We start from the raw sequence: 25,972 nt of genomic DNA, 5'->3' as shown, positions 1-25,972 counted from the left end.
CCAGAGCCATTGAAGACTTTCCTTACTGGAACTACGTCAGAATCTAAGCGTTTTTTGTCACAAATCAGAAAATACAACTCATGTTTCCAAATGACGTCGTTTGGAGCCCAATTCGAAAATCCAGATCAATTTATGTCTAGTTTCAAAGTAAAAGGGCAAATTTATCATAGAGCAGGGTCCCTTCTACCATTCTCAGGCGAGAATCATAAATTTTTACAATTGTACTTCATCAGTGATAGAAATTCTGAATTGAATGCACGTTGCGAAATTTCTCCCAACGTTGAAAGGACAATCGTTTCCCAATTGCAACATCTTTTCCACGAAAATAATAATTTAGTGCGTCTCTTCAAAACAGCCATCGATTTGATGCCTACTGATACGCATAAAATTGTTATTTCCGCTGACAAAACGCCTCCTGGCCAACATGTGCGTGGATACAATGCTCCAACTATCGACGAAGTGGCAATCGTTATGGTCGGTGATCAGTTTTTACCTCGAGATATTATTCTTCATAAGCGAAACGCTCAGTTGTTAAGAATTGCTGAAACTCATCGATGCTACGGTGCCCTACAATATCCTATCATTTTTTGGGATGGAGCCGACGGCTATCACTTTAATATTAGATTGATGAATCCAGCCACTAACAAAGAAATGAATAAGAAATGCAGTGCAATGCATTATTATTCCTATAGACTAATGATTCGGCAGGATGAAGAAAATTATATTTTAAAATGCCGTGAATTGTTTCACCAATTTGTCGTTGATATGTATGCTAAAATTGAATCAGAACGTTTGCTATATATCCGCCTGAATCAGACCAAGCTCCGCTCTGAACAATACATTCATTTGCGAGATGCAGTTATAAATGACGGTAATACCACAAACGTTGGAAGATTAACAATTTTACCTTCGTCATATGCTGGCAGTCCCCGTCATATGCATGAATATGCTCAAGATGCTATTGCGTATGTTCGTCTCTATGGTCGTCCAGATTTATTTATTACATTTACATGTAATCAATCTTGGGACGAGATACTGCAGCTTTTACTTCAAGGACAATCGGCGGTTCTTAGGCATGACATTACGGCCCGTGTCTTCCGGCAAAAGTTGAAATCACTGATAAACTACATAGTAAAACTTGAAGTGTTTGGGTCAGTGCGATGCTGGATGTACTCAGTGGAATGGCAAAAACGAGGTTTGCCACACGCACATATACTAATCTGGCTACATAAAAAAATTACTTCGAACGAAATTGATGATGTGATTTCCGCTGAAATACCTGATAAAAATGTCGATAAGGGGTTACATGATATTATTGTAAAAAATATGATACATGGACCTTGCGGTGCACTGAACGAAAATTCACCATGCATGGCCAAAGGAAGGTGCACAAAGCAATATCCTCGACTTTTAGTATCAAACACAATTACTGGCAATGATGGTTACCCACAATATAGAAGAAGATCTACTGAAGATGGCGGTAAAACAGCAATAATAAAGAAGCGTAACGGTACCACCATCGAAGTAGATAACCAGTGGGTTGTTCCATATTCCCCATTATTATCAAAAACATTTAATGCACACATAAACGTTGAATACTGTAACTCCGTAAAGGCAATCAAATACATATGTAAATACGTCAAAAAAGGCAGTGACATGGCAGTTTTTGGCTTGCAGCCCGAAATCAAAGATTTCGACGAAATCGTACAATATCAGGCTGGAAGATACATAAGCAGTAATGAAGCTGTTTGGCGAATTCTTTCATTTCCGATAAATGAACGTAGTCCAGCTGTTGTTCACTTAGCGGTACATTTACAGAATGGTCAACGTGTTTATTTCACGGAAACCAACGTGCAACAAAGAGTCCTGAATCCACCGGATACAACATTAACAGCTTTTTTTTCTCTTTGCAAAAATGATTCTTTTGAAAAAAAACTGCTGTATACTGAAGTGCCTTCGTATTTCACGTGGAATACTAAAAATAAAGTATTTGAACGTCGAAAACAGGGTAAGTCAGTCGACGGCCAACCTACCATCTTCAAAGATACCACGATAGGAAGACTCTACACCGTTCAGCCCAATCAACATGAATGATTCTTTCTACGCCTGCTTTTGGTGAATGTACCCGGTCCGACATCCTTTGAGTATTTGAGAACTGTAAACGGTACTATACATGACACTTACCGTAGTGCATGCCAAGCTCTGAATTTATTGGAGAATGACCAACACTGGGATAACTGCATCAATGACGCGTGCGAAACGTCAACCCCAAGTCAAATTCGTGCATTGTTTGCCATCATTTTAACAACTTGCTCTCCATCAGCTCCTACAGAATTATGGGAAAAATATAAGTCAAAAATGTCCGAAGATATACTCCATCGAAAACAGTTAGAGACGTCAGATATGACTTTTGATTTTACATCAGAAATTTATAACTACACTTTAGTTATTATAGAAGATTTGTGCGTACATATGGCAAACAAACCTCTTCAGGTTTTGGGAATGCCTTCACCTAACCGTATCGCTGCTGTTTCGACATGTGTAGAATTGGATCGTGAACAAAGTTACAGTACGAGTGATCTATTGTCGTATGTACAAAATAACATTTCCAAGTTAACGTCGGAACAAAAAGACATTTATGATACGATAATGCATTGTGTCGATAACAACATTGGAGAAATTTTCTTTTTGGATGCGCCAGGAGGTACTGGTAAAACATTTGTGATAAAACTGATTCTGGCATCAATTCGATCAAAAAATGATATAGCGTTGGCAATTGCGTCGTCCGGAATAGCCGCAACATTGCTGCCTGGTGTTTCTGTGTGACGTCTGTCTGTCCGCATATGACGTCTGAATTATTTCATCATATACCAATTCAAAAACGAATGTATTCAAGCCGAAGTAGCTGAGTTGGTAAAGCGTTATGTTCCAGGTTCTAGGTCCGAGAGGTTCCAGGTTCGAACATTGGCTTTAGCATTTATACAAAAGAAGAAAAAAAACTAAAAAAGGTAAAAACTACAAAAAAAACTAAAAAGAAAATACCAAAAAAACAAAAAAGCTAAAAAACTAAAAAAAAACTAAAAAAAGTTAAAAAACTAAAAACTAAAAAAGAAAATAAAACTAAAAAAACATAAAAAAAGGTAAAAAATACAAAAAACTAAAAAGAAAAAACAAACTAAAAACTAATAAAAAAACTAAAAAAAATAAAAACTGAAAAAGAAAAAAACTAAAAAAAAGGAAAAAACTGAAAAATAAAGGAGAAAAAGAAAACTAAAAACCGGGACACAGGGAATGTAAATGACGACCGGGACACTCAAAGAGAAATTACAGACCGGGATACCGGAACACAAATAACGACCGGGAGAACGACCGGGACACTCAAAGATAAATTACAGACCGGGACACAGGGACACAACTGCAACGGGGATGCCGGGGGCACAGGGGGATATATAAATGACGACGGGGACACAGGGAATGTTCGATTAGCAATCACCATCAACAAAGCTCAAGGGAAATCATTAGAATAATGAGGTATAGGTCTGAATACGGATTGTTTTTCCCATGGACAATTTTATGTTGCATGTTCAAGAGTCGGTAAACCTGTGGGACACAGGGACACAACTACAATGGCGCGTAACCAATATGGCGCGTAATGACTTACGCGCGGGGGGGCGCACAAATGACGACCGGGACACCAGGACACAGGGAATATAAATGACGACCGGGACGCTCAAAGAGAAGTTACAGACTGGGACACAAATGACGACCGGGATACTGGGAATATAAATGACGACCGGGACACAAGGACACAACTACAACAGGGATGCCGGGGGCACAGGGGGATATATAAATGATGACGGGGACACAGGGAATGTTCGATTAGCAATCATCATCAACAAAGCTCAAGGGCAATCATTAGAATAATGAGGTATAAATCTAAATACGGATTGTTTTTCCCATTGACAATTTTATGTTGCATGTTCAAGAGTCGGTAAACCTGACAATCTATTTATATGCACAGACAATGGGACATCGAAGAATGTTGTATTTTCGCAAGTTTTACGTAGTTAAAAACATATATATATATATATATATATATATATATATATATATATATATATATATATATATATATATATATATATATATATATATATATATATATATATATATATATATATATATATATATATATATATATATATATATATATATATATATATATATATATATATATATATATATATATATATATATATATATATATACACACACATATATATATATATATATATATATATATATATATATATATATATATATATATATATATATATATATATATATATATATACATATATATACATATATATGTATATATATATATGTATATATATATATATATATATATATATATATATATATATATATATATATATATATATATATATATATATATATATATATATATATATCTATATTCAGTACGGGGTTTCGTACTATTTTTCGAAATTCCCACAAAGTGGTTTTCAAAATAACAGTTGACTATCTAGACTAATCAAGATAATAGTTGCCATTCTGAATTAGCTAGAAATAACAATTTTTTCTCACTTGCCTGTTTTTTAAACGGGTATTTTAATTTTTGGTTGCTATGGGCCGTGGATCGTCTTTTACTGTGCCGCAGCTACCATTGCGGTCATGATAAAAACGTTCTGTTTTGTCATCATGAAAAAAACTGCTGCTACCCTACTGTTTCTTGAATTCATGACACTGAATTGTTCAGCTGATTATTTAGTGTAGGCTTAAGTGAAAACACAGATGCACATTTCATTTTAACTATAAATGAATAATTTACTAGAAATGTTTGCAGGATTCACTTATTATTAGAAGTATTATCTAGATAAGTTTCTTGATAACTAGAAAAATTTCATATTTGTTCCGGAGTTTTAAATAGATTAAACCCTATCTAGAGGCGCAACGTATATTCCCTATGATTAAACTAACGGCTTTTCCATGCTTCTATGTAATAGCGAGTGCTTGGGAGTGAACCAGCAGCTTACAAAGATAGTTCTTGCTTTTGAAAATATATACCTGAGAAGGATCTGAAGTTACTAGAAATACACTAAGGGAAAAGATATGGAAACATTTAGGACATGTCCTTTTTATTCGACAAAACTTTCTTTGTTGAACAGCTTATGATTGGATACTAGATGGCCAAAGAAGACGACGATTCAAAAAGACACCGGGTGTTATCACACACAACACAAAAATACGGAAGTAAATAACTATTCCATGCCACGGGTGTAAATCGCGCGACAATATTTTCTTAAAATTGACACTCTATTTTCTGACCTGAAAAAAAAAAACAACAAAAAAACAATTCAAATAGGTCATGACTTTGCAAACTTCTGTTTCGAGCCTGAATTTATCGTTTTTGGTTTCTGAGACGTAATGTGAAATTATACAAGATGACGAATAAATCTGAACAGTTGAAGAAAAAGGTATGAAAAATTTTTGGAGGTAGAAATCTGCGACTAGAAGATATGCGGCAACAAGCATCATAATGAGTCACAACTGAAATAGCAAACAAAAATGAGACACAAGGAAATCTGCGTTTAGAAGGCAAACCAAAGTTACAATGCGAGGAAAGAACACGTTGTTTGAGCGCCGCAAAAAACAAGTTAGTAGAATTGACACTACCAGGTGACTCCCTCCCAAGAGAATACAAGTCCTATAAAAGTTTGAATTCGCTGAAGGATAAGGAGGAGGGAGGAAATGAACTCACACCAAAAATTCTTAATTCAATTGAAATTTATGATTTGCCACCTCATGACTTAAAACTAAAGAATAATACAATAACTGTGCTAACGTATAATTCATATATTTCAAAGGATAATGGAACATGCTTTGTTGTTATTGAATTATGTGATAACGTAATTAAAGCAAAATAATTACTGGGCAAAAAGCTGGAAAAGAAGGTTATATTAATATTTATGACATCGTGCGAAGTTATACAGTGTTATTAGTGAATCCGAGCAGCTAAAACAGGAGAAACGGAAAAAAACCTTAGGCTATATTGAATAAAAATGAATCATTCTGAAATCTGCAAGTGGCAGCGAGAATCCTAATGAATTGTAAAAGAAATCAATGTATACCAAAATTTAAGGTTAGAAGATAAGCGAGAATAGCAACGAATCGTAAACGGAAATGATGCGCAAAGTAATCATAATAACAATAAAATGAACGAAAAGTGTAATTGAGTCCTGCTCAAAACAGATTGTCAACTGCATTAATTTGTGGTTAGAAGACAAACGACAGTGAGAATCAGATATATTAAAGCCTGCCGTGTACTGATTACCAGGGATCGGGCAAATTTTGTCTCCTCGCAATTTTTTTTATCTATTAAATCAATCTTTTAAAGTAAATAGTATACTCGGAAACCATTCATAGTTGGACTCGAAGCATAACATCCCAATACTAAATTGTAGAGTCCACTCGACGAAAGCAATGGAAGTGAGTTAATTAAAAAAAAAAACGGAAAAAATCCTTTTCAGCTCGTATTTGAGCTATTTTTAATGCTAAGCAATCGTATAAGCCAGTTATGCTTAGAATTGACATCTGCGATGAATTTGCCCTTTAGGCAAAAACTTGCCTACCATCAATTCTTTGGATCACCTTGTAATTTAGAATACTTTAGGAAACATTTTGGTAAATTCAGTCTTACTGTGTAGGTTTTACGTTAACAATCAAATTCTTGTAGTATTTTTTTTTAGCATACCCCTCCTATTTCCGTTAAATTTCCACGTGCCTAGTGAACAAAGTTCGCCAATGAAAACAGAATGGGAATATTAAGCAGAAGCTCTTTTGTTGCTGTAAGATGGATATTTTTCTTTCATTTATTGAAAGCTGATTTCTCTATCTTTATTCTCATATCGGAATATACATGACCTCATAACCCGTTGTGGAAGACCTTTCACGAGTTCGCCAACCCAGAAGTGAAACTGCAAACAGCGTTGCAGTGGGCTTTCAGGAGTGGAATCTGCTTAGGAAATTATAACGCAATTAGTACCATGCTTTGACCTGTGTGGAATAACTAGATTTAAGGAGACTTTTTATGGCACTTGGTATTAACCAAGTGACATATAGCAATCGCAAATTCTGTCGGTCTGTCGGTCCCGGTTTTGCTACTTTAGGCACTTCCAGGTAAGCTAGGACGATGAAATTTAGCAGGCGTGCCGGACCAGATTAAACTAGAAATAGTCGTTTTCCCGATTTGACCATCTGGGAGGGAGTGGGGGGCCCGTTAATTTGGAAAAAAATAGAAAAATTGAAGTATTTTAACTTACGAACGGTTGATCAGATCTTAATGAAATTTGATGTTTGGAAGGATATCGTTTCTCAGAGCTGTTATTTTAAATCCCGACCTGATCTGGTGACATTGGGGGGGAGTTGGAAGGGGGAAACCTAAAATCTCTGAAAACACTTAGAGTGGAGGGATCGGGATGAAACTTGCTGGGAAAAATAAGCAAAAGTCCTAGATACATAATTGACATAACCGGAGAGGATCCGCTCTCTTTGGGGTAGTTTCTTTTTTTTTGGGGGGGGGATCCAATTCCGAAAAATTAGAAAAAATGAGGTATTTTTAACTTACGAACGGGTGACTGGATCTCAATGAAATTTGATATTTAGAAGGATATCGTGTCTCAGAGCTCTTATTTTAAATCCCGAACAGATCTAGTGACATTGGGGGGGGGGGGTTGGGGGGGGAAACCCTAAAACTTGGAAAACACTTAGAGTGGAGGGATCGGGATGAAACTTAGTGGAAAAAATAAGCACAAGTGCTAGATACATGATTGACATAACCGGAACGGGTCCGCTCTCTTTGGGATAGTTGAGGAGGGGGGGGGGGGGTAATTCTGAAAAATTAGAAAAATGAGGTATTTTTTACTTACGAATGGGTGATCGGATCTCAATGAAATTTGATATTTAGAAGGATATCGTGTGTCAAAGCTCTTATTTTAAGTCCCGACCGGATCTGGTGGCATTGGGGGGATTTTAAGGTGGGGGAACCTAAAATCATGGAAAATGCTTAGATGAGAGGGATCGGGATGAAAATTGGTGGGAAAAATTACTTTAAGAAACTTGGTGGGGGGGTGGAGTTAATTCTGAAAAATTAGAAAAAATGACGTATTTTTAACTTACGAAGGAGTGATCGGATCTTCATGAAACTTCATATTTAGAAGGACCTTGTGACTCAGATCTCTTACTTTAAATATCAACCGGATCCAGCGTAATTGGGGGGGGGCAGTTGGGGGGAACCGGAAATCTTAGAAGATACTTAAAGCGGTGAAATCAGGATGAAACTGGATGGGAAGAATAAAAACCTGTCTAAGACACGTGACTGACATAACCAGACCGGTTCTGCTCTCTTTGGTGGAGTTTTTTTTTTTGGGGGGGGGGGTAATTTTGAAAATTGAGGTATTTGTAACTTACGAAAGAGTGACCAGATCTTAATGAAATTTGATATTTAGAAGGATCTTGCGCGTTAAAGCTCAAATTTTGAATTCTGGCCTGATCCTGTGACATTGGGGGGAGTTGGATGGGGAAAACGGAATTCTTGGAAAACGTGAAAATTGGGGTATTTTTATCTTACGAATAGGTGATCGGACCTTAATGAAATTTGATATTTAGAAGGAATTCATGTCTCAGAGCTCTTATTTCAAATCCCGACCAGATCGTTTGACACTGTGTGGAGTTGAAGGGGGAAATACTGGAAAACACTTGGAGTGGAGGAATCGGGATGAAGCTTGGTGGATAGAATAAGCAAATGTCCTTGATACGTGATTGACGGAACCGTACTGGATTCGCTCTCTTTGGGGGAGTTGGGGGGAGGGGTTCAGTGATTTGGCGAATTTGGTGCTTCTGGACGTGCTAGGACGATGAAAATTGGTAGGAGTTTCAGGGAGCTGCACAAATTGACTCGATAAAGTCGTTTTCCCAGATTAGACCATCTGGGGGGGGGGGGCTAAAGGGAGAGGAAAAATTAGAAAAAATTAGGTATATATTACATACGAGTGGGTGATCTGATCTTAATGCATTTTGATATTTAGAAGGACATCGTGACTCAGAGCTCTTATTTTAAATCCTGACCGGCATTAAGCCTCTTATTTTCCTTTTAAATCAATCTATTGATTCATAGAATTTTGCTAGAGCTCATACCATATGATCTCCTGGCTCTTAGCTCTTCTTAACTCGTCACAAGTGCCATATGAGCTCCTAGCTCTTGTTAGTTGGGCTGTTGAATCTCCTTTCTGCCATTTTGTTCTTAATATCTTCTATTTAGTTTATATAAATTTGCATAATATTCAGAAGCTCGAATATATAGGTTAAAGGTAATAGGCTTGGGGTGGCTTATGGAGAACGCCAGTTGTTGTTCTTTGACAAGTTTTTTTTTTCAAACTTCACTCCTTACCTCAATGAAAGGCATTTCAACGTATGTGAAATTATATTGTTAATAATTTTAGTTCAGATTTTTATTATTCTAAACAATATCAAGTATGGGAAGTTCAAGTAACTATTGTGGACTTAAAATAACTTTTGTCTAAAACCTTTTCATCCGAAATTCTGGTTTACTTTTTTTTTTTTTTTTTTTTTTTTTTTTTTTTTTTTTTTTTTTTTTTTTTTTTTTTTTTTTTTTTTTTTTTTAATACTACAAACGGATTTGACAGAACATTTCTTGAATTGTTGGTTTTAAGAATTGATTATTATATTGATTGAGAATTAATTTGTTGGTGATTATATTTTCTTTGATGACAATAAATGGAAATATATTTAAGCCGAAGTACAATAAGTTTGACATTAATCTTTGAGAGGAAAAATTATTAATAATGGAATATTTATTATAAAAAATGGAACGTATTTGGACAACGTGTTTAGCATTTACTTTGCTTAGTCTTTCTCTCCATTTCAGGGTAATGGTCTTGTTGGAATGAGAAACCTTGGCAATACTTGTTACATGAATTCCGCTCTTCAGTGTCTGTTACATTTGGAAGATTTGCGGGATTATTTCCTTGAAAATTACTTCAGGTACTATTGTCTCTCTCTTTTTCTCTCTCTCCTCTCCCTCTCTCCTGCTCTCCCTCTTGCGTTCTTGTGCTTGGTGGAGTGTGATATAAAATCCTGTATTTATCTTCAGGATCTCAAATCACTTTGTCCACCTCCTTGACACACGTTCCATATTTTATTTTGTCTTCTTGAGTGTTAGCTAACATCTAATTTTTATGGACTATTTGTTGGTACATATTTCCATCTTGTAAGTTTCAACATTCAAGAGACATCTATATTTGTTTCGATGAAATGTTGTAGAATCACAGGTGATAGATGAAACTCGAGTCGATGTGTTTTGAATATTTTGGAGCAAAATAATTTGGAATGCACTCCTGGAACATAACAAGATGCGAACATCTGTCTGGGTCTACGAAATCTGAAAATCATCATCTCTCCTCCCACGATCAAAGACCAACAAATCCCTCTCCCCCGGCCTTTTTTATGACCCTCTCCTAAAAGACATTTGATGAGTTCATGATGGTGTTCAAAATAGTTGAAAGGTTCTAAAACTGCATTTGCAGATAACATGATCCCGCGCTTAATTTGGGGCAAGGGCTGTAAGATAATGCAAGATAGGCTGTAAGATAAAGGGCTAAGATAAAAGGGCTGTAATAAAAGGGTAATATGTAATTAGGGTAATAAGGGTAATAATGTAATAAAAGGGCTGTAAAAGGGCATAAAGGGCTGTAAGATAAAGCAAGGGATGTTTGTTGCTCATTGTTAACATATACGTTTTGCTATTGGGAAACGGAGACATGGTTTGTACAGTGGTATAAAAAGGGCGAGTTTTTGTGAGTTGAGGCAAAGTACTCAAAACATAAAGGTTATGTAAATCGGAATTGATGTTGCACTCCTTGAATTCACTTGGATTCATAGATTCTCTAGAAAAATGTTATTTCCTATTCTTTCTTCCATTTAGAAAACGAGTTGAAAAAATTTGATTAATTTTATATTCAACTTTTTAGTCCTCTAAGACTAATAGATCTTGCTTAAAAAAAAAGACTGAAAGCGTTTTAACTCCTTTTATTTAAATGAGGTCACCTTCGTTAAGTGAACATTTGAGCCGCATAAAATTACAAGCTTCCTCTAAACGACGTTTTTTTTGTGTTGATGGTTCCACCATGATACCATCTCTTAGATAATAAATGGATTCTAATGTTTAAATTCGTCTATTTAAGTTAAATTTGAGAATTTTGGAGTTAATTTAGAAGAACTAAAGTTATATTATTTTGGCTGTTTTTACTTTTTTGTTTGAGAATAACTGATCATTGAAAATAAATGGGTGCTTGAATTTTGAAAAATATTACTAAATATTCTGACTTTACGCTATGCCTAATTAATCATCCGTTTATATCTTCCTTTTTTGACGGCACTAAAGTGTGAAAAGTCTAAAAGAAAATTTTGCAATATTGTACTGTAGTCGAAAGTGCATATACTGATAAAATTTGGAAGTAATTGAACATTTGGAAGTGATTCAAAATAGATAACAAGCTGGGTCGAAGCTACAGGACTTTTATTAGGGGAGATAGGGGGTGCTATTCAAGCGGTAGTGAAGAAAAGTAACTATTTATCAAGCATGCTGCTTGGTGAATTCAAAAACGTACTTAATAATATTAACAATTAACATACATTAAACAATTATAAATATAAGCGCTGGTGCTTGGCTTTCACTAAAATTGTCAGCAATGAGCTGCTCCAAAAGATAGCGAAACAAGGTTTCGGGTGGGCGAAGATGAATGTCGTATTCACTCGGCTTTTTTCAGCTAAATTCACTATTAATGCTGCAGTACATATTGTCCTTCCACTTCCCCCCACCTCCATGCCCAGCAGAGGAGGCTCAATTTCATAATTGAACCGTAATTTCGAATGGACTTTGACTCTGTAAGATTTAATTTGTTGTACTAAACTTTTAATATATGTCTGATTTAGATAGATAGATAATTTTTTATTTGCAACAATTACATAAATAAATATGACAAACCTGTGCACATTGCTGGTCACATACTTCAGCACTGACAGTGTTACATACACTGCAAAAATAAAAACTAGCACTGACAACGTTACATACGTTAGCACTGACAAAATAAAAAAAATAAATGAAGCCAAAGTAAATACAAGCATACAGCATCAGCATAAATATACGAAAAAAAATAATTCCCCGCAACATATTAAACACAAATCACCTAATTATGTGTTACTTATTTAAATATTTGAAAACCCGTCATAACTTACCTATAAATCCGTCATACCTTTAATCCTCGCACCCAATAATTTTGACAAATTTCAACTTTGCGATTATGTTTTGTAATTTTTTAATAAATAGTAAGTTCATTATTTCTGAAATAATTAGTTTCATCACTGTGTTTTTATTGAAATATTGTTTATGTTTTTTTTTTTATTAAATTGATTATTCTGTCTCTGATTTATATTAATAAATAGCATGATATCAGTGGGCCACATAAAGCTGCAACAAAAATCACAGGAAGCGCCATAGCACTGTCTAAGCAAATATACAGGATAAGCCAAAGTATTACCCCAGACTGTGTAACATTATATCGTGACATATTCCCACATTTAAATATTGACCGTATTTCAGATTCGAAAGTATTCGAAAAATAAAGTCAGAATTATTTACTTATCTGTTGGACATCGTTTCTGACAAATATTATCCAGAAAATCTGAACAATTATTGGTGTCATCGCGGCAGAAACATCGAATTGATTAATAATTGCCAGAGATACCAATTGGAAGGGAAAATTGACTCATAGAGTTTGAAAATTACCTTTCCCTTTGTAAATTTGTTTAAAAGAAAATAGAGTTCTGAAAGAATTACACAAAAAGGTTTCTTGTGTAATTCAGGGTGTTTGGGGGGGGGGGTATACATTTCTGTAGGGGGATCACACTGAATGTAGCTTTTATGTCTGTAATTCCATTCATAAGCAAAGCTTGGTGTCCTAGTGCTGCATGAAAAAACTGATAACAAAAGAATGGATTTGTCCGCTCATACATGCAAACAAAATTTCTAAATTGTGAGAAAAATAAACATAATTTGTTTAAATTCGTTTTATTCTTTTCTCAGCAGACACTTCGGACAGGATGCTGATGCAGATATAAATGTACCACAAGTAGCGCTGGCCCTGTGTGAAATGCAAAAAATTTCAGTCATAATTCTTAGCATATTTCTATCAATTATTTTTGGAGCTGGTTAAAAGAAATATTTATAAAAGTCGAAATAGCAAGAAGTCAGTATTGTAATTTACATTAGAATTATTTGTACATTTATGGATTAGTATCTGAATCTGAAACGTAAAGAATAGGACGTTATCAGTGCTTATTCGACCATTCAATGACAAATAAGAGAATCGGAGTTTCAATTATGTACTGAAAAAAAAAAACAATTAAATGATTTCTGGAGTGGATCCCCCTCTACCAAATTTCAATTTTCAATTCAAATTTTCAATTTCAATTTCAAATTCAAATTTCAATTTCAGGTCACACCAAAGCACGGTGTTGTTTTGAGCCTTTTTTACTACGAAACAGAAATGTTGGTAGTAACTGGACTACATATAATCAAATGACAAATCAAGGATTGATTAATAGAGTCCTGATTCGCTAACATTAGTTTTGAAAACAACGAGTTAGATTCAAAGTTCAGAAACCGGAACAACGTGATTCTATTTCTGGAATTAAATGATATTGTGAATTAAATGATAAGTTACATGGAGTTCAATTATGTACTGAAAAAAAACAAACAATTAAATGATTTCTGGAGTGGATCCCCCTCTACCAAATTTCATGACCAAACTACAACCAACTTGAACTAGCTATAGTACGAATGCTATTATGAAAAGCACTAAGTCTAATTGATCAATGATTTCTTTTTCATTTAGGAAATTATAATCACTGTATATCTACTTTCCTGCTCTTAAATGATTCCACTTCTGTGCTATTGCAGATGTAGGGGGTGTATTCATTTTTACTTTCAAAGTTTTAAAAAAGAAAAAGATTTTAGGAAGGAAAGGCACCTTAAATATCAGGGGAAAGAATTGACCTGAGCAGATGTGCCGAAATAGGCTCACATTTTTACTTAATAATAAGGTTTCAAAGGCAATATATTTGGAAAAATATTAATATGTAACTTATTATGAAGTGCAATGGACTCCCTTTTTTGTTTTCTTTATGATAAAAACAAGGATGGATAAATTGAAAAAAAATTATCTGCTCAAAGTAAAGAACAAGTTTGACGTTTAAAAATCTTTTAAGCAGTTTTAAAGCTACAAAATAAATTATATTTCTACCAAATTATTGGGGGACTGTCCCCCATGCTCATCCCCCCGTCAACGACGCCATTGATTACAGGTTCGATAAATTCATGCGACCATCTGTCAAAATACGGATACATAAATCGGTAAACTCATAAACAACGATCTAAACAACTTTTTTTTTCTGTTCGTCTTGGGCTTAGTGTAGCTCCTGCTTTCCTTTAAAAAACTCTCCTTTGAGAAAAAGCTCAATCAGTCTTGTGCCCCTCGTTTTAATTCACGGATGCTTGAGAAGAAAGATTTTTTCTTCGCGCTAATTTTTAATATAGTTACGTGTATATCAGAAAAATTACCTTTACTTTAAATTTTCTACTTGTAACATGTTTTGCTAATTCGTTCTTGGTATGGACATTGATGGCAATTCTCTACAAGAATTTCGATTTTTTGCTTTGGGAAATATTTTGATATGAGCGTGTTTCCCGCTCTGAGAAAAAACAACTTCAGTAAGCTGCGAGTTATTGATGTGTACTAGAGGTTTGATGAATAATGCAAACTCTCGTATTAAATGTAATGAGATCATTCCAGGAAATAAGAAACTCGATGGTCTTAATTTGAACATCTGTTTATATACTACGTACTAAGAGACAGTACTTTCACCTTCGTTCGGATACACGGAAAGTGACAGTTCTATTTACTATTTTTTGCACCAATTCAGGCCAATGTGATGGGTCTTTGGAGATAGCTGGGTCACTGACGGATCGACCAAACGCCGTCTGTGTGGCTCGAGAGCGCTACATTATACTGTTTTGACAGTAAGATAAGAAGAAACGGGGCTTTATCTCACTTTCTAGCGTTGTAACCAGAAAAACGGTATAGATGGCTAGGATATGGTTTGCGGTAAGGGGTGACAGATTGTCCAATGGCGTCCTTTTCGGCTAACCATTCATGGAAAAAACAAAAGCAGGTCGTTGCGAATGGATGGGATTCGTTTGTAAGAAATGATTTATAGGAAATTGAGACTTCTTGTGAGAGTGTAAATAGGAATACTTAGAATAAATTGGGATGGAGGAGTAGCGGTCGTAGCTGTATCGGCCTCAAGTGACTTGGTGTCATAGTGAGTTGCTCGTCGTAGTAGTAGTATTCTAAAACTAATGACATGGATAAGATTTTAATAAATGCCGAATAAAGTTGGTTTTAAAAGTACATTGCACGTTGAGACCTTCTTCATGGAAGGTGTTATTATTATTTATTTTCTTTATTTACTTATCTAAGTACTTTTTTGTTTTTTAAGAAAAAACTCTTCTCCAGACAATTGTGACGCATAAAAAAAATAAACGAAGAAAATTTCAATATTCAAAATAAAACTAGAGTGTCTTGTTTATATTAGATTACACGCCACATATAAGTTGTTGCTTTAGCATCAAACCTACGTCACTAGCAGGACTCAAAATCACCCATTTACGAAAATATTAAGTTGGGCAAGGGTGAAAATACAACTAAATATCAAAAAAACTATTTTAGAATTTTAAGGAGGCTGGTAATTTATCACTCCCAACTTTTCCCAAACACCCTTCAACCAATTGGGGCCTGAAGTATGACAACAAGTTGGGTGCAAGAGTGTGCTGTAAAAAATATTATGTTTATAATACTGAAAATTAAGTTTTAATTCTGTCGTTTAATACATTTTCGAAATTATAAAATTACTTTTCAATAAATTCTTTGTATTTTGTATTGAGTAATTTTCTTAATTTGGCATTCAACCTAATTTTTGAAACATTTTAAGATTTAAGCATATTGTCGTTATTTTTTTTTTAGATTGAGTACGGAAATAGTATAGGGTCTCAAGTGGTGATTTTTTTCTTCTTTTTTTTTTATTAGGGGAATTCATTGATAAGTAATTTGTTTTGTATTTAGAGAATGACCGCACTAGCCATAAGACTTTTTGTCAAATTTTTTGTTTGTATTGTTTTTTGTTTTTTAAATAATTTTTTTCTCTCATGTTACACTTATGAGGACAATATTCCAGGGGAAATATATCGTGTGGGTATTATGCTGGGGGGGGGGAGTTCTACACTGAGATCATTTTGATTCGTATATCTTTTTCTGACCCTTTTAATGTCTAATCAAAATTAACTAATTTGGCAATTTATACAAATGTAGGATAAAGTACAACAATATTCTGTCTTTGATTAACTGTATTGTGGAAATCATGGTGTTTGAAAAAAATTATCGATTCAGTTAATCGATTCAGTGCTTAATACATATTTTGAAAAATGGACTCGATTCCCCAATGAAGGGGAGTTGTCGGGTTAAAATCATCCGCGGGGTGATATTGCAAATGCCTTAAAATCCAAAATATGGTCATTGGTATTGTGCAGGTGATGGAGAGTTTCCCAAAGGGTGATTTTTCTTTTGGTAAATTTACCAGGAGGGGGTGAATTTTTGGTTGGTTCAAATTTTCTTTGAATTTCTTTTCCTTTGAGTTGACATCAACGTTTGACGGGCAATCTATTGATGAGTAAAATCGATAAAATATGATTCATCAGGGAAGATTTGGATGCTGACATAGCATCAAAAAACTTTCTTTCCTAGTTAGTGAATACTTTGACTTTTACCGACCCAAAGCAACAATTCTATTTGAAAAAAAGAAAATTCGTTTTCACGCATATACAGATCCATCTATATTTTTTATAGTAAATTCAGAGAATGTATTCTCAATAGCTGAAGATGAGTTCCTGCTAAAAACTGTCCTAGATGTCCGCCTATTCGCTATGTAGAAAAAAAAATTCAAATTCTGAAGCAGACTCATCTGATGGAAATCATTTCAAGTTAAGGAACTATAGGGTATTGTCAAGAGTCCTTTTGAACGGCTTGGATGATGTAATCCGGGACAAATCCTCTTTTCTGGAGCCAGGGTACAAATTTGGGAAAAATGGATGACAGTTTTGAAAAGCTTTTTAAAGTAATAAAGCTATTTCTTGAGAAATATTATGAGACTCTATGGTGCTGATGCTAATATATGTTTATGCTATTATAAAAATCAGAAAATTTGTTACCTCTGTTTTTATAAAAGTAACTTTACCATGTTTTTTTTTCTATCTGTTTCTCTTTCCTGCAACCCGTAATGGATAAAGTAAGTAGAAAACAATCAAAAGCGCATGTTAAATAAATTATCAAAAACAAAATAATCTTCATGTTGATCAATATTATACAAATCAGTGGACAAAACCTGACCAGCCCGTCTAAGTACGGTACAAACCAAGTACTAACTGCACTAAGTAAGTACAAAACATCACTAGAAAAGGACGAAAAAAGGTTGGCTAGTGACGATGAACGAACAACGTTCAGTGCGTTAGATTTGTGTCAAAGTTTTTAAAAAAAATTATTTGTTTTAATTAATGTTTTTTTGTAACTATTGAAATTCGAAAATTCAGTTTTTATTAAAATTTTCAGAAGTGACGTCAACAGTAATACGATGACCCAAGGTAACTTTGCAGAGGGGTTTGCAGATTTATTCCAGTCAGTGTGGTCGGGAAATTTGAATAGTATTGTTCCAACGAACTTTAAAAAGCTTGTAAATGCCTATAGACCAGACTTCCGGGGCAATGACCAACAGGATTCAGATGAGTTTCTTGTTTTTCTATTAGACGCCCTGCATGAAGATCTAAATAAGGTAGGTTTTCCTTAATGATAAGAATCTGTTCAACAGCAGGTAGCTAATTTGATACATTATTTGTTACATTAATGCTCGTACTAAAAGTCCAAAGGATGCTTGTTCATACCCCCCTTCTCCCCTATATGGAAAATCGAAAAGGGATCCTGAAAGAAATTTAATTTAATATCTAGTAAAACCGTCTAAAGAACGTGTATTTATTTCTAATTTATATATTATTTGAGTTCTCCAAATATTCCTTCAATCCCCACTGTGGTATCGCAAGACGTTAGTTTTTAGTGTATTTTTACACTAGAAACTATGCCATACATCCCTTTCATAATGATATTTCGTTGCAAATGTTACACATAGTAAACGTATTAGTTGTCAAACCAATTTTGCCAACTCAATTCGCGCGCAATTCTATTGTTTCTTGTAGTAGCTATTGCCTATTTTCTTCTATTTTCTTGTAGTAGGTATTGCAAGCAGTCTAAGAATTGCAACCGAAAACATCTAAGTAAAAAAGTTAGGAAAAAAACACTAGCAAAGACGAAAAAATTCTTTATTCTCAAATCCTTGTAATCTTTAAAATTAAGAAATAATATTTTTTTCAGAATTTTTGAACCTTTATTTCAATTTTCATCAACAGAACTGGATTACTTTTATTTGAAATTTCCACCATTTTCTCAAGTTATTTTCACAATTTGATGCACCAGCCTTCACTTATACGGAACATTCACATTTCAAGAATAGTACCTTTTTTGGAGAGTACACTTAGGATACTTGGGTATACCCAAGTGTTTTCGTATGTGTATGCTGAGTTTTCCCGTTTTGAGTCCCTCTATTGACGAATTGGTTACATTTTTGCCATATTAGATCTCTTCAATGCCTTTTGGTGTGTTAATTTTTTTTGTATGTATTTTGGCATGATTAAGGTGTGTGCAGAATTTGAATTTGCTGAGCATATGCTGTTTCTGTATAAAATAAATGAAAAGTAATGAAGATTATAACATGGGTGTAGGCAGATCTATCAACTTGTTGCTCCGATTGAGTGTTGTATATGTTGGTAAATATATTGTTTTGATTGTCTCAAAATCCATTGTAATTTTCTGCAATGTTGATCTCTTAGTCACGCTATTACAGCAGCTGAGTGTTTGATTGAGTCCGATTGAGTGTTGTATATGTTGGTAAATATATTGTTTTGATTGTCTCAAAATCCATTGTAATTTTCTGCAATGTTGATCTCTTAGTCACGCTTTTACAGCAGCTGAGTGTTTGATTGAGTCCGATTGAGTGTTGTATATGTTGGTAAATATATTGTTTTGTTTACAGCAGCTGAGTGTTTGATTGAGTCCGATTGAGTGTTGTATATGTTGGTAAATATATTGTTTTGATTGTCTCAAAATCCATTGTAATTTTCTGCAATGTTGATCTCTTAGTCACGCTTTTACAGCAGCTGAGTGTTTGATTGAGTCCGATTGAGTGTTGTATATGTTGGTAAATATATTGTTTTGATTGTCTCAAAATCCATTGTAATTTTCTGCAATGTTGATCTCTTAGTCACGCTATTACAGCAGCTGAGTGTTTGATTGAGTCCGATTGAGTGTTGTATATGTTGGTAAATATATTGTTTTGATTGTCTCAAAATCCATTGTAATTTTCTGCAATGTTGATCTCTTAGTCACGCTTTTACAGCAGCTGAGTGTTTGATTGAGTCCGATTGAGTGTTGTATATGTTGGTAAATATATTGTTTTGTTTACAGCAGCTGAGTGTTTGATTGAGTCCGATTGAGTGTTGTATATGTTGGTAAATATATTGTTTTGATTGTCTCAAAATCCATTGTAATTTTCTGCAATGTTGATCTCTTAGTCACGCTTTTACAGCAGCTGAGTGTTTGATTGAGTCCGATTGAGTGTTGTATATGTTGGTAAATATATTGTTTTGTTTACAGCAGCTGAGTGTTTGATTGAGTCCGATTGAGTGTTGTATATGTTGGTAAATATATTGTTTTGATTGTCTCAAAATCCATTGTAATTTTCTGCAATGTTGATCTCTTAGTCACGCTTTTACAGCAGCTGAGTGTTTGATTGAGTCCGATTGAGTGTTGTATATGTTGGTAAATATATTGTTTTGTTTACAGCAGCTGAGCTGTTCAATTGCTATACATGTTCAAGTTTTTCATTTTTTTTCCAAGTTCAAGTTTTTTATTTCAACATTCACAAATAAATAAATAAAATACAACACTTTCGCGCTGGGGAAAACCTAACTACAGAAGATTTAAATGCAAATTCAATGTACTGAATATAATTGTACTGAGTGTACTGAATGTAATTATGCATTTGACAAGTCCTTTAAAGAAAGAGGACAATGCTTATTTTACAGAAGAAATAATGAATGATCAACGAAACCTAAAGTACAAATACTATTTTTATTGTGTTGAAATTATATATTTTAGTATGTACATATAATCTAAAAATTAGTCGTTAATAAAAAATGTTTTTCTTGGAATATTACTATATATAAAAAAATTGCTATCAGGTTCTCTAATATTATTACTTTTAATTGAGAATATTACTATTAGCACTAAAGTTCAATTAATACTCCGTCTGAAAAAAAAACCTTAAAACTAATGCCAAAAGTTTTTTTATCCGTATATTGTTTTGTTCTTTATTATCAAGGTTAAGAAGAAGCAACCAATGAAAGAACAGGAAAATGAAGGCAAAACCCAAAGTGAAGCTTCTTATGTGGCATTTATAAATTGGGAAAGTTCTAATAAATCCAAAATAAGTGATCTGTTCTATGGTCAAGAGATGAGTACCCTTACATGTACAACCTGTCGCCACTCTTCCATTCGATTTGACATGATTTGCGCATTGGTTGTCCCGATACCAAACGTCGTGTATCACTGTAGGCTACAAGTAAGTCCGGGAATCAACCTTCTTATTTTATTTAATAAGCATGGTCATTCTTTCAATAATGCTCAATAATAGGAAAAATTTCTAATAGAATATTGTTCTAGGAGGAAATTAAGTTGTGAAATTTCTTTAAATATTTTTAATAGTAACGTTCTAGTTCAGCTATCTCAACTTAGTAAAATTTCTAGTTTTGATTTGGTTTTAACTAATTCGCTTCTGTTTACCTTTTGTCTTATGCTGGATAATGATCGGACATTAAATATTAAAGTGGGGACCAAAAAGGGAATTTGGTTGCTAGAAAATTTAGTAGCATTAATTACTATTTAGTTTCTAAGAATTTGGCTTTTGTTTGTACTGCATACGCAGTATCTCGTTTGATTTTCTAGTGGTTGATGATTCTAGTTTTGCAAGTTGTCTAATATACTATGAGGACAGGAGGTTGAGGAAAATGAATATCTCAGGCAAAACAAGGCTGAATATCCATAGAATAAACTTGCAATATGGTAACCTAAATTAGTCTTATCTACATCAATTAAGAAACCGCGTTGTTGGGAGGTGGGATTTAGAGTCATGAATCCTTGGTATGTTTTAATTATACAGTACAATCATAGAGAGATCCTTTCGTGACTGTGTGTAGCAAATTGCAAGTCGATCGAAGCATTTTTATGCAAGTTTTGGAAACGAGGCGTATAACAGAATTGTGATTCTATGTATCACAATTCTAATGTTCTCAGGAACCAATTTACTTGCACGGTAAGTTTTGCGCTGATCTGAAGAGAAGCAACAATAAAATTATTCTACCAGAAGAACGTTGACCAGAAGAACGAAGAACGTCCCCTACACGGGGACGTTGACGTTGGAAAGCTGTTTTGAAGTAGTCACAAGTTCTTTTTGTGTCTCGAATCATGTAAGATGAAAAACCTTGTATGATTTGTGTTTTATCAATTTGGAAACTTCTTACCTTTTGAGGGATAAGGAGTTTGGGAAGAAACAGTACCCTATTTTGATTGACCAATCATGAGGACTGGAAATCCTGAGATTACTGCTGTCCAGCGTTATACCTTTAGACGTTTCTATCAAAAACTTGGCTTTAAGTGGACAGTAGGGGTTTTCGGAGGAAAAATTGTCCCACTTTGATTCTTTGGTAATGCAGATTATAAATCTTGGTCTAATTCCAGTTCAAACAAAGAACTCTCTTTCTGATGCCATTCGAATTAGTCTATCGCTTAGTCAGATCTTAGGTCGTTTTTGCACAAAATCAGGACTTAGCATACTAGTTTTGTATAGAGTAAGGATTTCGCTCGTGTTTACCCTGAGTCTGAAGTTAGCACATTTTTTATCAATTCTAAACCGGGTCTTATTTGTCACGCTTTTGTAGAGAAAAGGGTTTAATTTTCTATTGTACAAAATCAGTGCTTCATTTGATCTATGTCTTTGAAATAGGACATTTGAACGGACTCGTTTTTGCACACAGTCAGGACTTACTTTGTTTTTCAACTAATTCAGTTTGTAGCCTGACCTTTGCTCTGGTTCGCATAGTGGAGGACTAAGCTTGTATTTCGTGTCGAGTCAGGACTTTGTTTGTTTTTATACACGATTAGAAGTTAGTTCATTCCTGTACTAAATAAAGGACCGCTCACTTTTGTAGCTGACTCATTTTTGTTCAGAGCCAACTCATTGAGTGCTTTGTCCTTGTGTCAAAAGAACTGGGCTTGGGACAATTACCCGACTTGGGGCCATTTTTATTGGGCCTGTTTGGGCTATATCGCTTAGATGTGATTTTTTGATCATTCCACCATTGTTAGTGAAATGTCTGTCAAGACATCGTTCAGATGCCCAAAGGATATGAGCAAAGATGGATGTGAGAGTTGGGCTACTTCCTTAGCCACTGGACTCATTAAAATGGGTGCTAGTATTTACAATCTCTAATCGAATAAGCCTACTCCCTGATTTTTACAATAATTCGTACGATCCTACTTACTTGAAAACAAAGACGTTTTTGACCTGCTTCTGACCCATGGTGTGACGAATTGCTCCAGTTCTTCTGTAAGAAGGCAAGTGGATCGCCTTGAGAGAGTCACTTCTGGCATGGCATGGGAACATCTCCGGTAGAACGGCGCGGTCAGTGATTGACAATAAAAACAACTGTACTTGAGGGTAGTTGAGCATCCCAGAAAAGTCGCCTCTAATTGAAGGAAAGAAATGATTCTCTCCGTTAAAGCTGTTTAATGTAACACATTTGTAGCTGCCATATTAGCTACTGACCTAGTGTCTTTAGTATTTTTCAAGTCTAAAAAGGTAATTCTTCGTCTAAAAACTAAAACAAAAACAAAGTTATCCGACTATGTTTCTTTCTAGTTTTGCCAAGTGTTTTAGTATTATTCAAGCATTTGATTTGAATCATCGATTTAAAAAGTATTTAACATTAAAGTCTCCTCCTTTTTTTGTAGAATGTTTTAATATTGTTAAGTGTTATAAATATAGTAGAATATCTTTTAGTGCCTGTTGATTTTGTGATTTGTCTATTTAATAACAAAAAATTATTAAGATCGAAAAATGACATTTTTTTCTTCATTTTCCATGACGTTTTAGTATTATTTCAGTATTATATTTCACAAATGACGACCGGGACACAGATAATATAAATGACGACCGGGACACAGGGACACATCATTAGAATAATGAGGCATAGATCTGAATACGGATTGTTTTTCCCATGGACAATTATATGTTGCATGTTCAAGAGTCAGTAAACCTGACAATCTATTTATGTGCACAGACAATGGGACAGCGAAGAATGTTGTATATTCGCACACGCGGGGGGGCTTGGGGGTTTGCGAAGCGCCCCTCCAACTAGGTGTTGGGGTGGCGCGAAGCGCCACCCTAACAGCTAGTATGTATATATATATATAATATATATATATATATATATATATATATATATATATATATATATATATATATATATATATATATATATATATATATATATCAATTATGATTGGAATACGTTAGAGTCCAGTGAAAAATTTGGACGATGCGTTTGGATGTTAACAGGTAAAGTGATGTGTTTCGTTAACGAAATCTTGTGTTGTTATGTCTTGTGGATATACTTCTAAAGCCGAGTATTCCAATTTTACTGTTAAAATAGGCCGCTAATTGTTCTTATTCCACAAAACTACGTTGTCGCTTTTAAGGCAGGACGCACTCACAAGGAATCTTCCTATACCTCCCATGTTAAACATTTGGAGTTTCCCTGACGTTCCTGAATTAGTGATTTCGGCGGTTTTTATGTCAATAGAAATAAAAAAAATAGTGTGAATTTTTTTATCTAATCAAATCTTAAAGCCGACCATCATTTTTTTTATAATTCCAAAACAATTATAAAACCTCGGGTTTGCATTCTAGATTGCTATGTCAAACTTGTTGTGGGGTATCAAAAAATAGAGCAAAAAACGTTCTATTCAAGAATAAGAAACTTATTTCTATAATATATACTTCCTGGCTGCAGTCTCTTCAAACCAAGGGACTAACCACTCGGATTGTTCAGGAGCGATTCAGTCAAGTATTAGTTAGTTGTAGCCTTTTTAAACAGAGTCCAGAGATAAGTAGCGTGCAGACATCAAACTGCCGGTTAATAAATACATATAAAAAAATAAATTGTATAAATAATTACAAGAAGAATCGCTAAGGAAAACCCGCGCCGAATCGTAATTTTGAGTGAGAAATCCCTTATGTTCAAATCTCTTATGTTTGTTTAGTTGAAGCGACGAAGAAAACTGATACCTTTGTATTTGACCAAGTTGCCGCCTAAAAAAAAGAACTGACTAGGGAGTGAAATGCTTGGACTTTGGCTAGGCCTTAATGAATTATTGCCAATATTTATGTTCTTTCAACATTATACAATAAATTAGTCTCACAGTAAACAATTGATTCTTCCAGGATTGCCTATCTCTTTATACCGAAGGTGAGTCAATTGCTGATTGGAACTGCCCAAAATGTAGGCGAAATTCTAAGGAATCCATTAAGAAACTGGATCTGATTAGGACACCAAAAATCTTGATTGTCACACTTAAACGATTCTCCAAAGACTTTCAACAGTGGACAAAGCGGCAGACCTTCGTCGAATATCCTAAAACTGGTTTAAGAATAAGTGGGAGTACATATAAACTTGTAGCAACAGTCAATCACTTTGGAACTGTTAATGGTGGACATTATACCGCTTCAGTTTATCATCCTGATCTAAAAGTGTAAGTTTTTATTCTGTACCAAAGTCAATAGTGGTAATATCTTATTTCGTCCTAGTTTCGTCCCTTCTGATTAATTTTAAACTTTCTTTTTAAACCTACTCGAAGTTTGGCAATAAAATGTATTTTTCCTCCGGAATATCTCAAATATATGATATTAAGAAAAATACACTAGGAGCTATGGGTCTAGGGATATACCCCTCCCCTTCCCCTATGGCTCCGTTCAGAGAAATCATGATTTTTACGGGTTTCTTTGAGATTTCATAGTTTCCATGTAATTGTCTTATTTTTTAGGTTTTACTCTCAGCATATGCTTATCTTAGAGGACGTCCTTATTATCCTTTCAAACAAAAATGCTACGTAAATGAATATATACTATTTGAAATCAGATGTCATTGTCAAGTCTTGTATCCTTCTTGGGAAAGAAATCCATGGGATAAAGGTTTGCTATATGCTGGCGTAAATTGAACAGGAATGATTCAATCTGCCGGAACAGACTAGAAAATTGTTAACATTTGTCTCTGATGAAAATGTCAATCAAACCCTCGATTTAATATATATATATATATATATATATATATATATATATATATATATATATATATATATATATATATATATATATATATATATATATATGTATATATATATGTATATGTAAGTAAAATTTATAAATGCATTATACTTATTTCAATACAATTTATATATCATGGAATGATGCATAGAAAAAGGTTTGATTACATATCTTCACCATTTCGACCTGAGCCTTCACCGTTTGAACAACAATG

At 34.3% G+C, this 25,972-nt stretch overlaps 1 protein-coding gene and 1 long non-coding RNA gene across 4 annotated transcripts in view; one reads left to right on the top strand and one right to left on the bottom strand.

Annotated features, from left to right (window-relative positions):
• Positions 1-9,705, bottom strand: part of LOC136032807 (uncharacterized) — a 19,356-nt gene extending 9,651 nt beyond the window's left edge. The window contains exon 1 of the long non-coding RNA XR_010618786.1: positions 9,634-9,705. This is a non-coding gene — a long non-coding RNA (uncharacterized LOC136032807). The remainder of the gene's footprint in view (positions 1-9,633) is intronic.
• LOC136032792 (ubiquitin carboxyl-terminal hydrolase 8-like) overlaps positions 1-25,972 on the top strand; it is a 135,662-nt gene that overhangs the window by 103,819 nt on the left and 5,871 nt on the right. For all 3 annotated transcript variants that reach the window (XM_065713172.1, XM_065713182.1, XM_065713189.1), the window contains 4 exons: positions 9,971-10,086; positions 17,823-18,042; positions 20,701-20,940; positions 24,880-25,187. In XM_065713172.1, the coding sequence (XP_065569244.1) occupies positions 9,971-10,086; positions 17,823-18,042; positions 20,701-20,940; positions 24,880-25,187 (884 nt within the window). The remainder of the gene's footprint in view (positions 1-9,970; positions 10,087-17,822; positions 18,043-20,700; positions 20,941-24,879; positions 25,188-25,972) is intronic.

The sequence above is a fragment of the Artemia franciscana genome, chromosome 1 (genome assembly GCF_032884065.1).
Source record: "Artemia franciscana chromosome 1, ASM3288406v1, whole genome shotgun sequence".
NCBI lineage: Eukaryota > Metazoa > Arthropoda > Branchiopoda > Anostraca > Artemiidae > Artemia > Artemia franciscana.
This window is presented reverse-complemented; position numbering and strand designations above follow the sequence as displayed.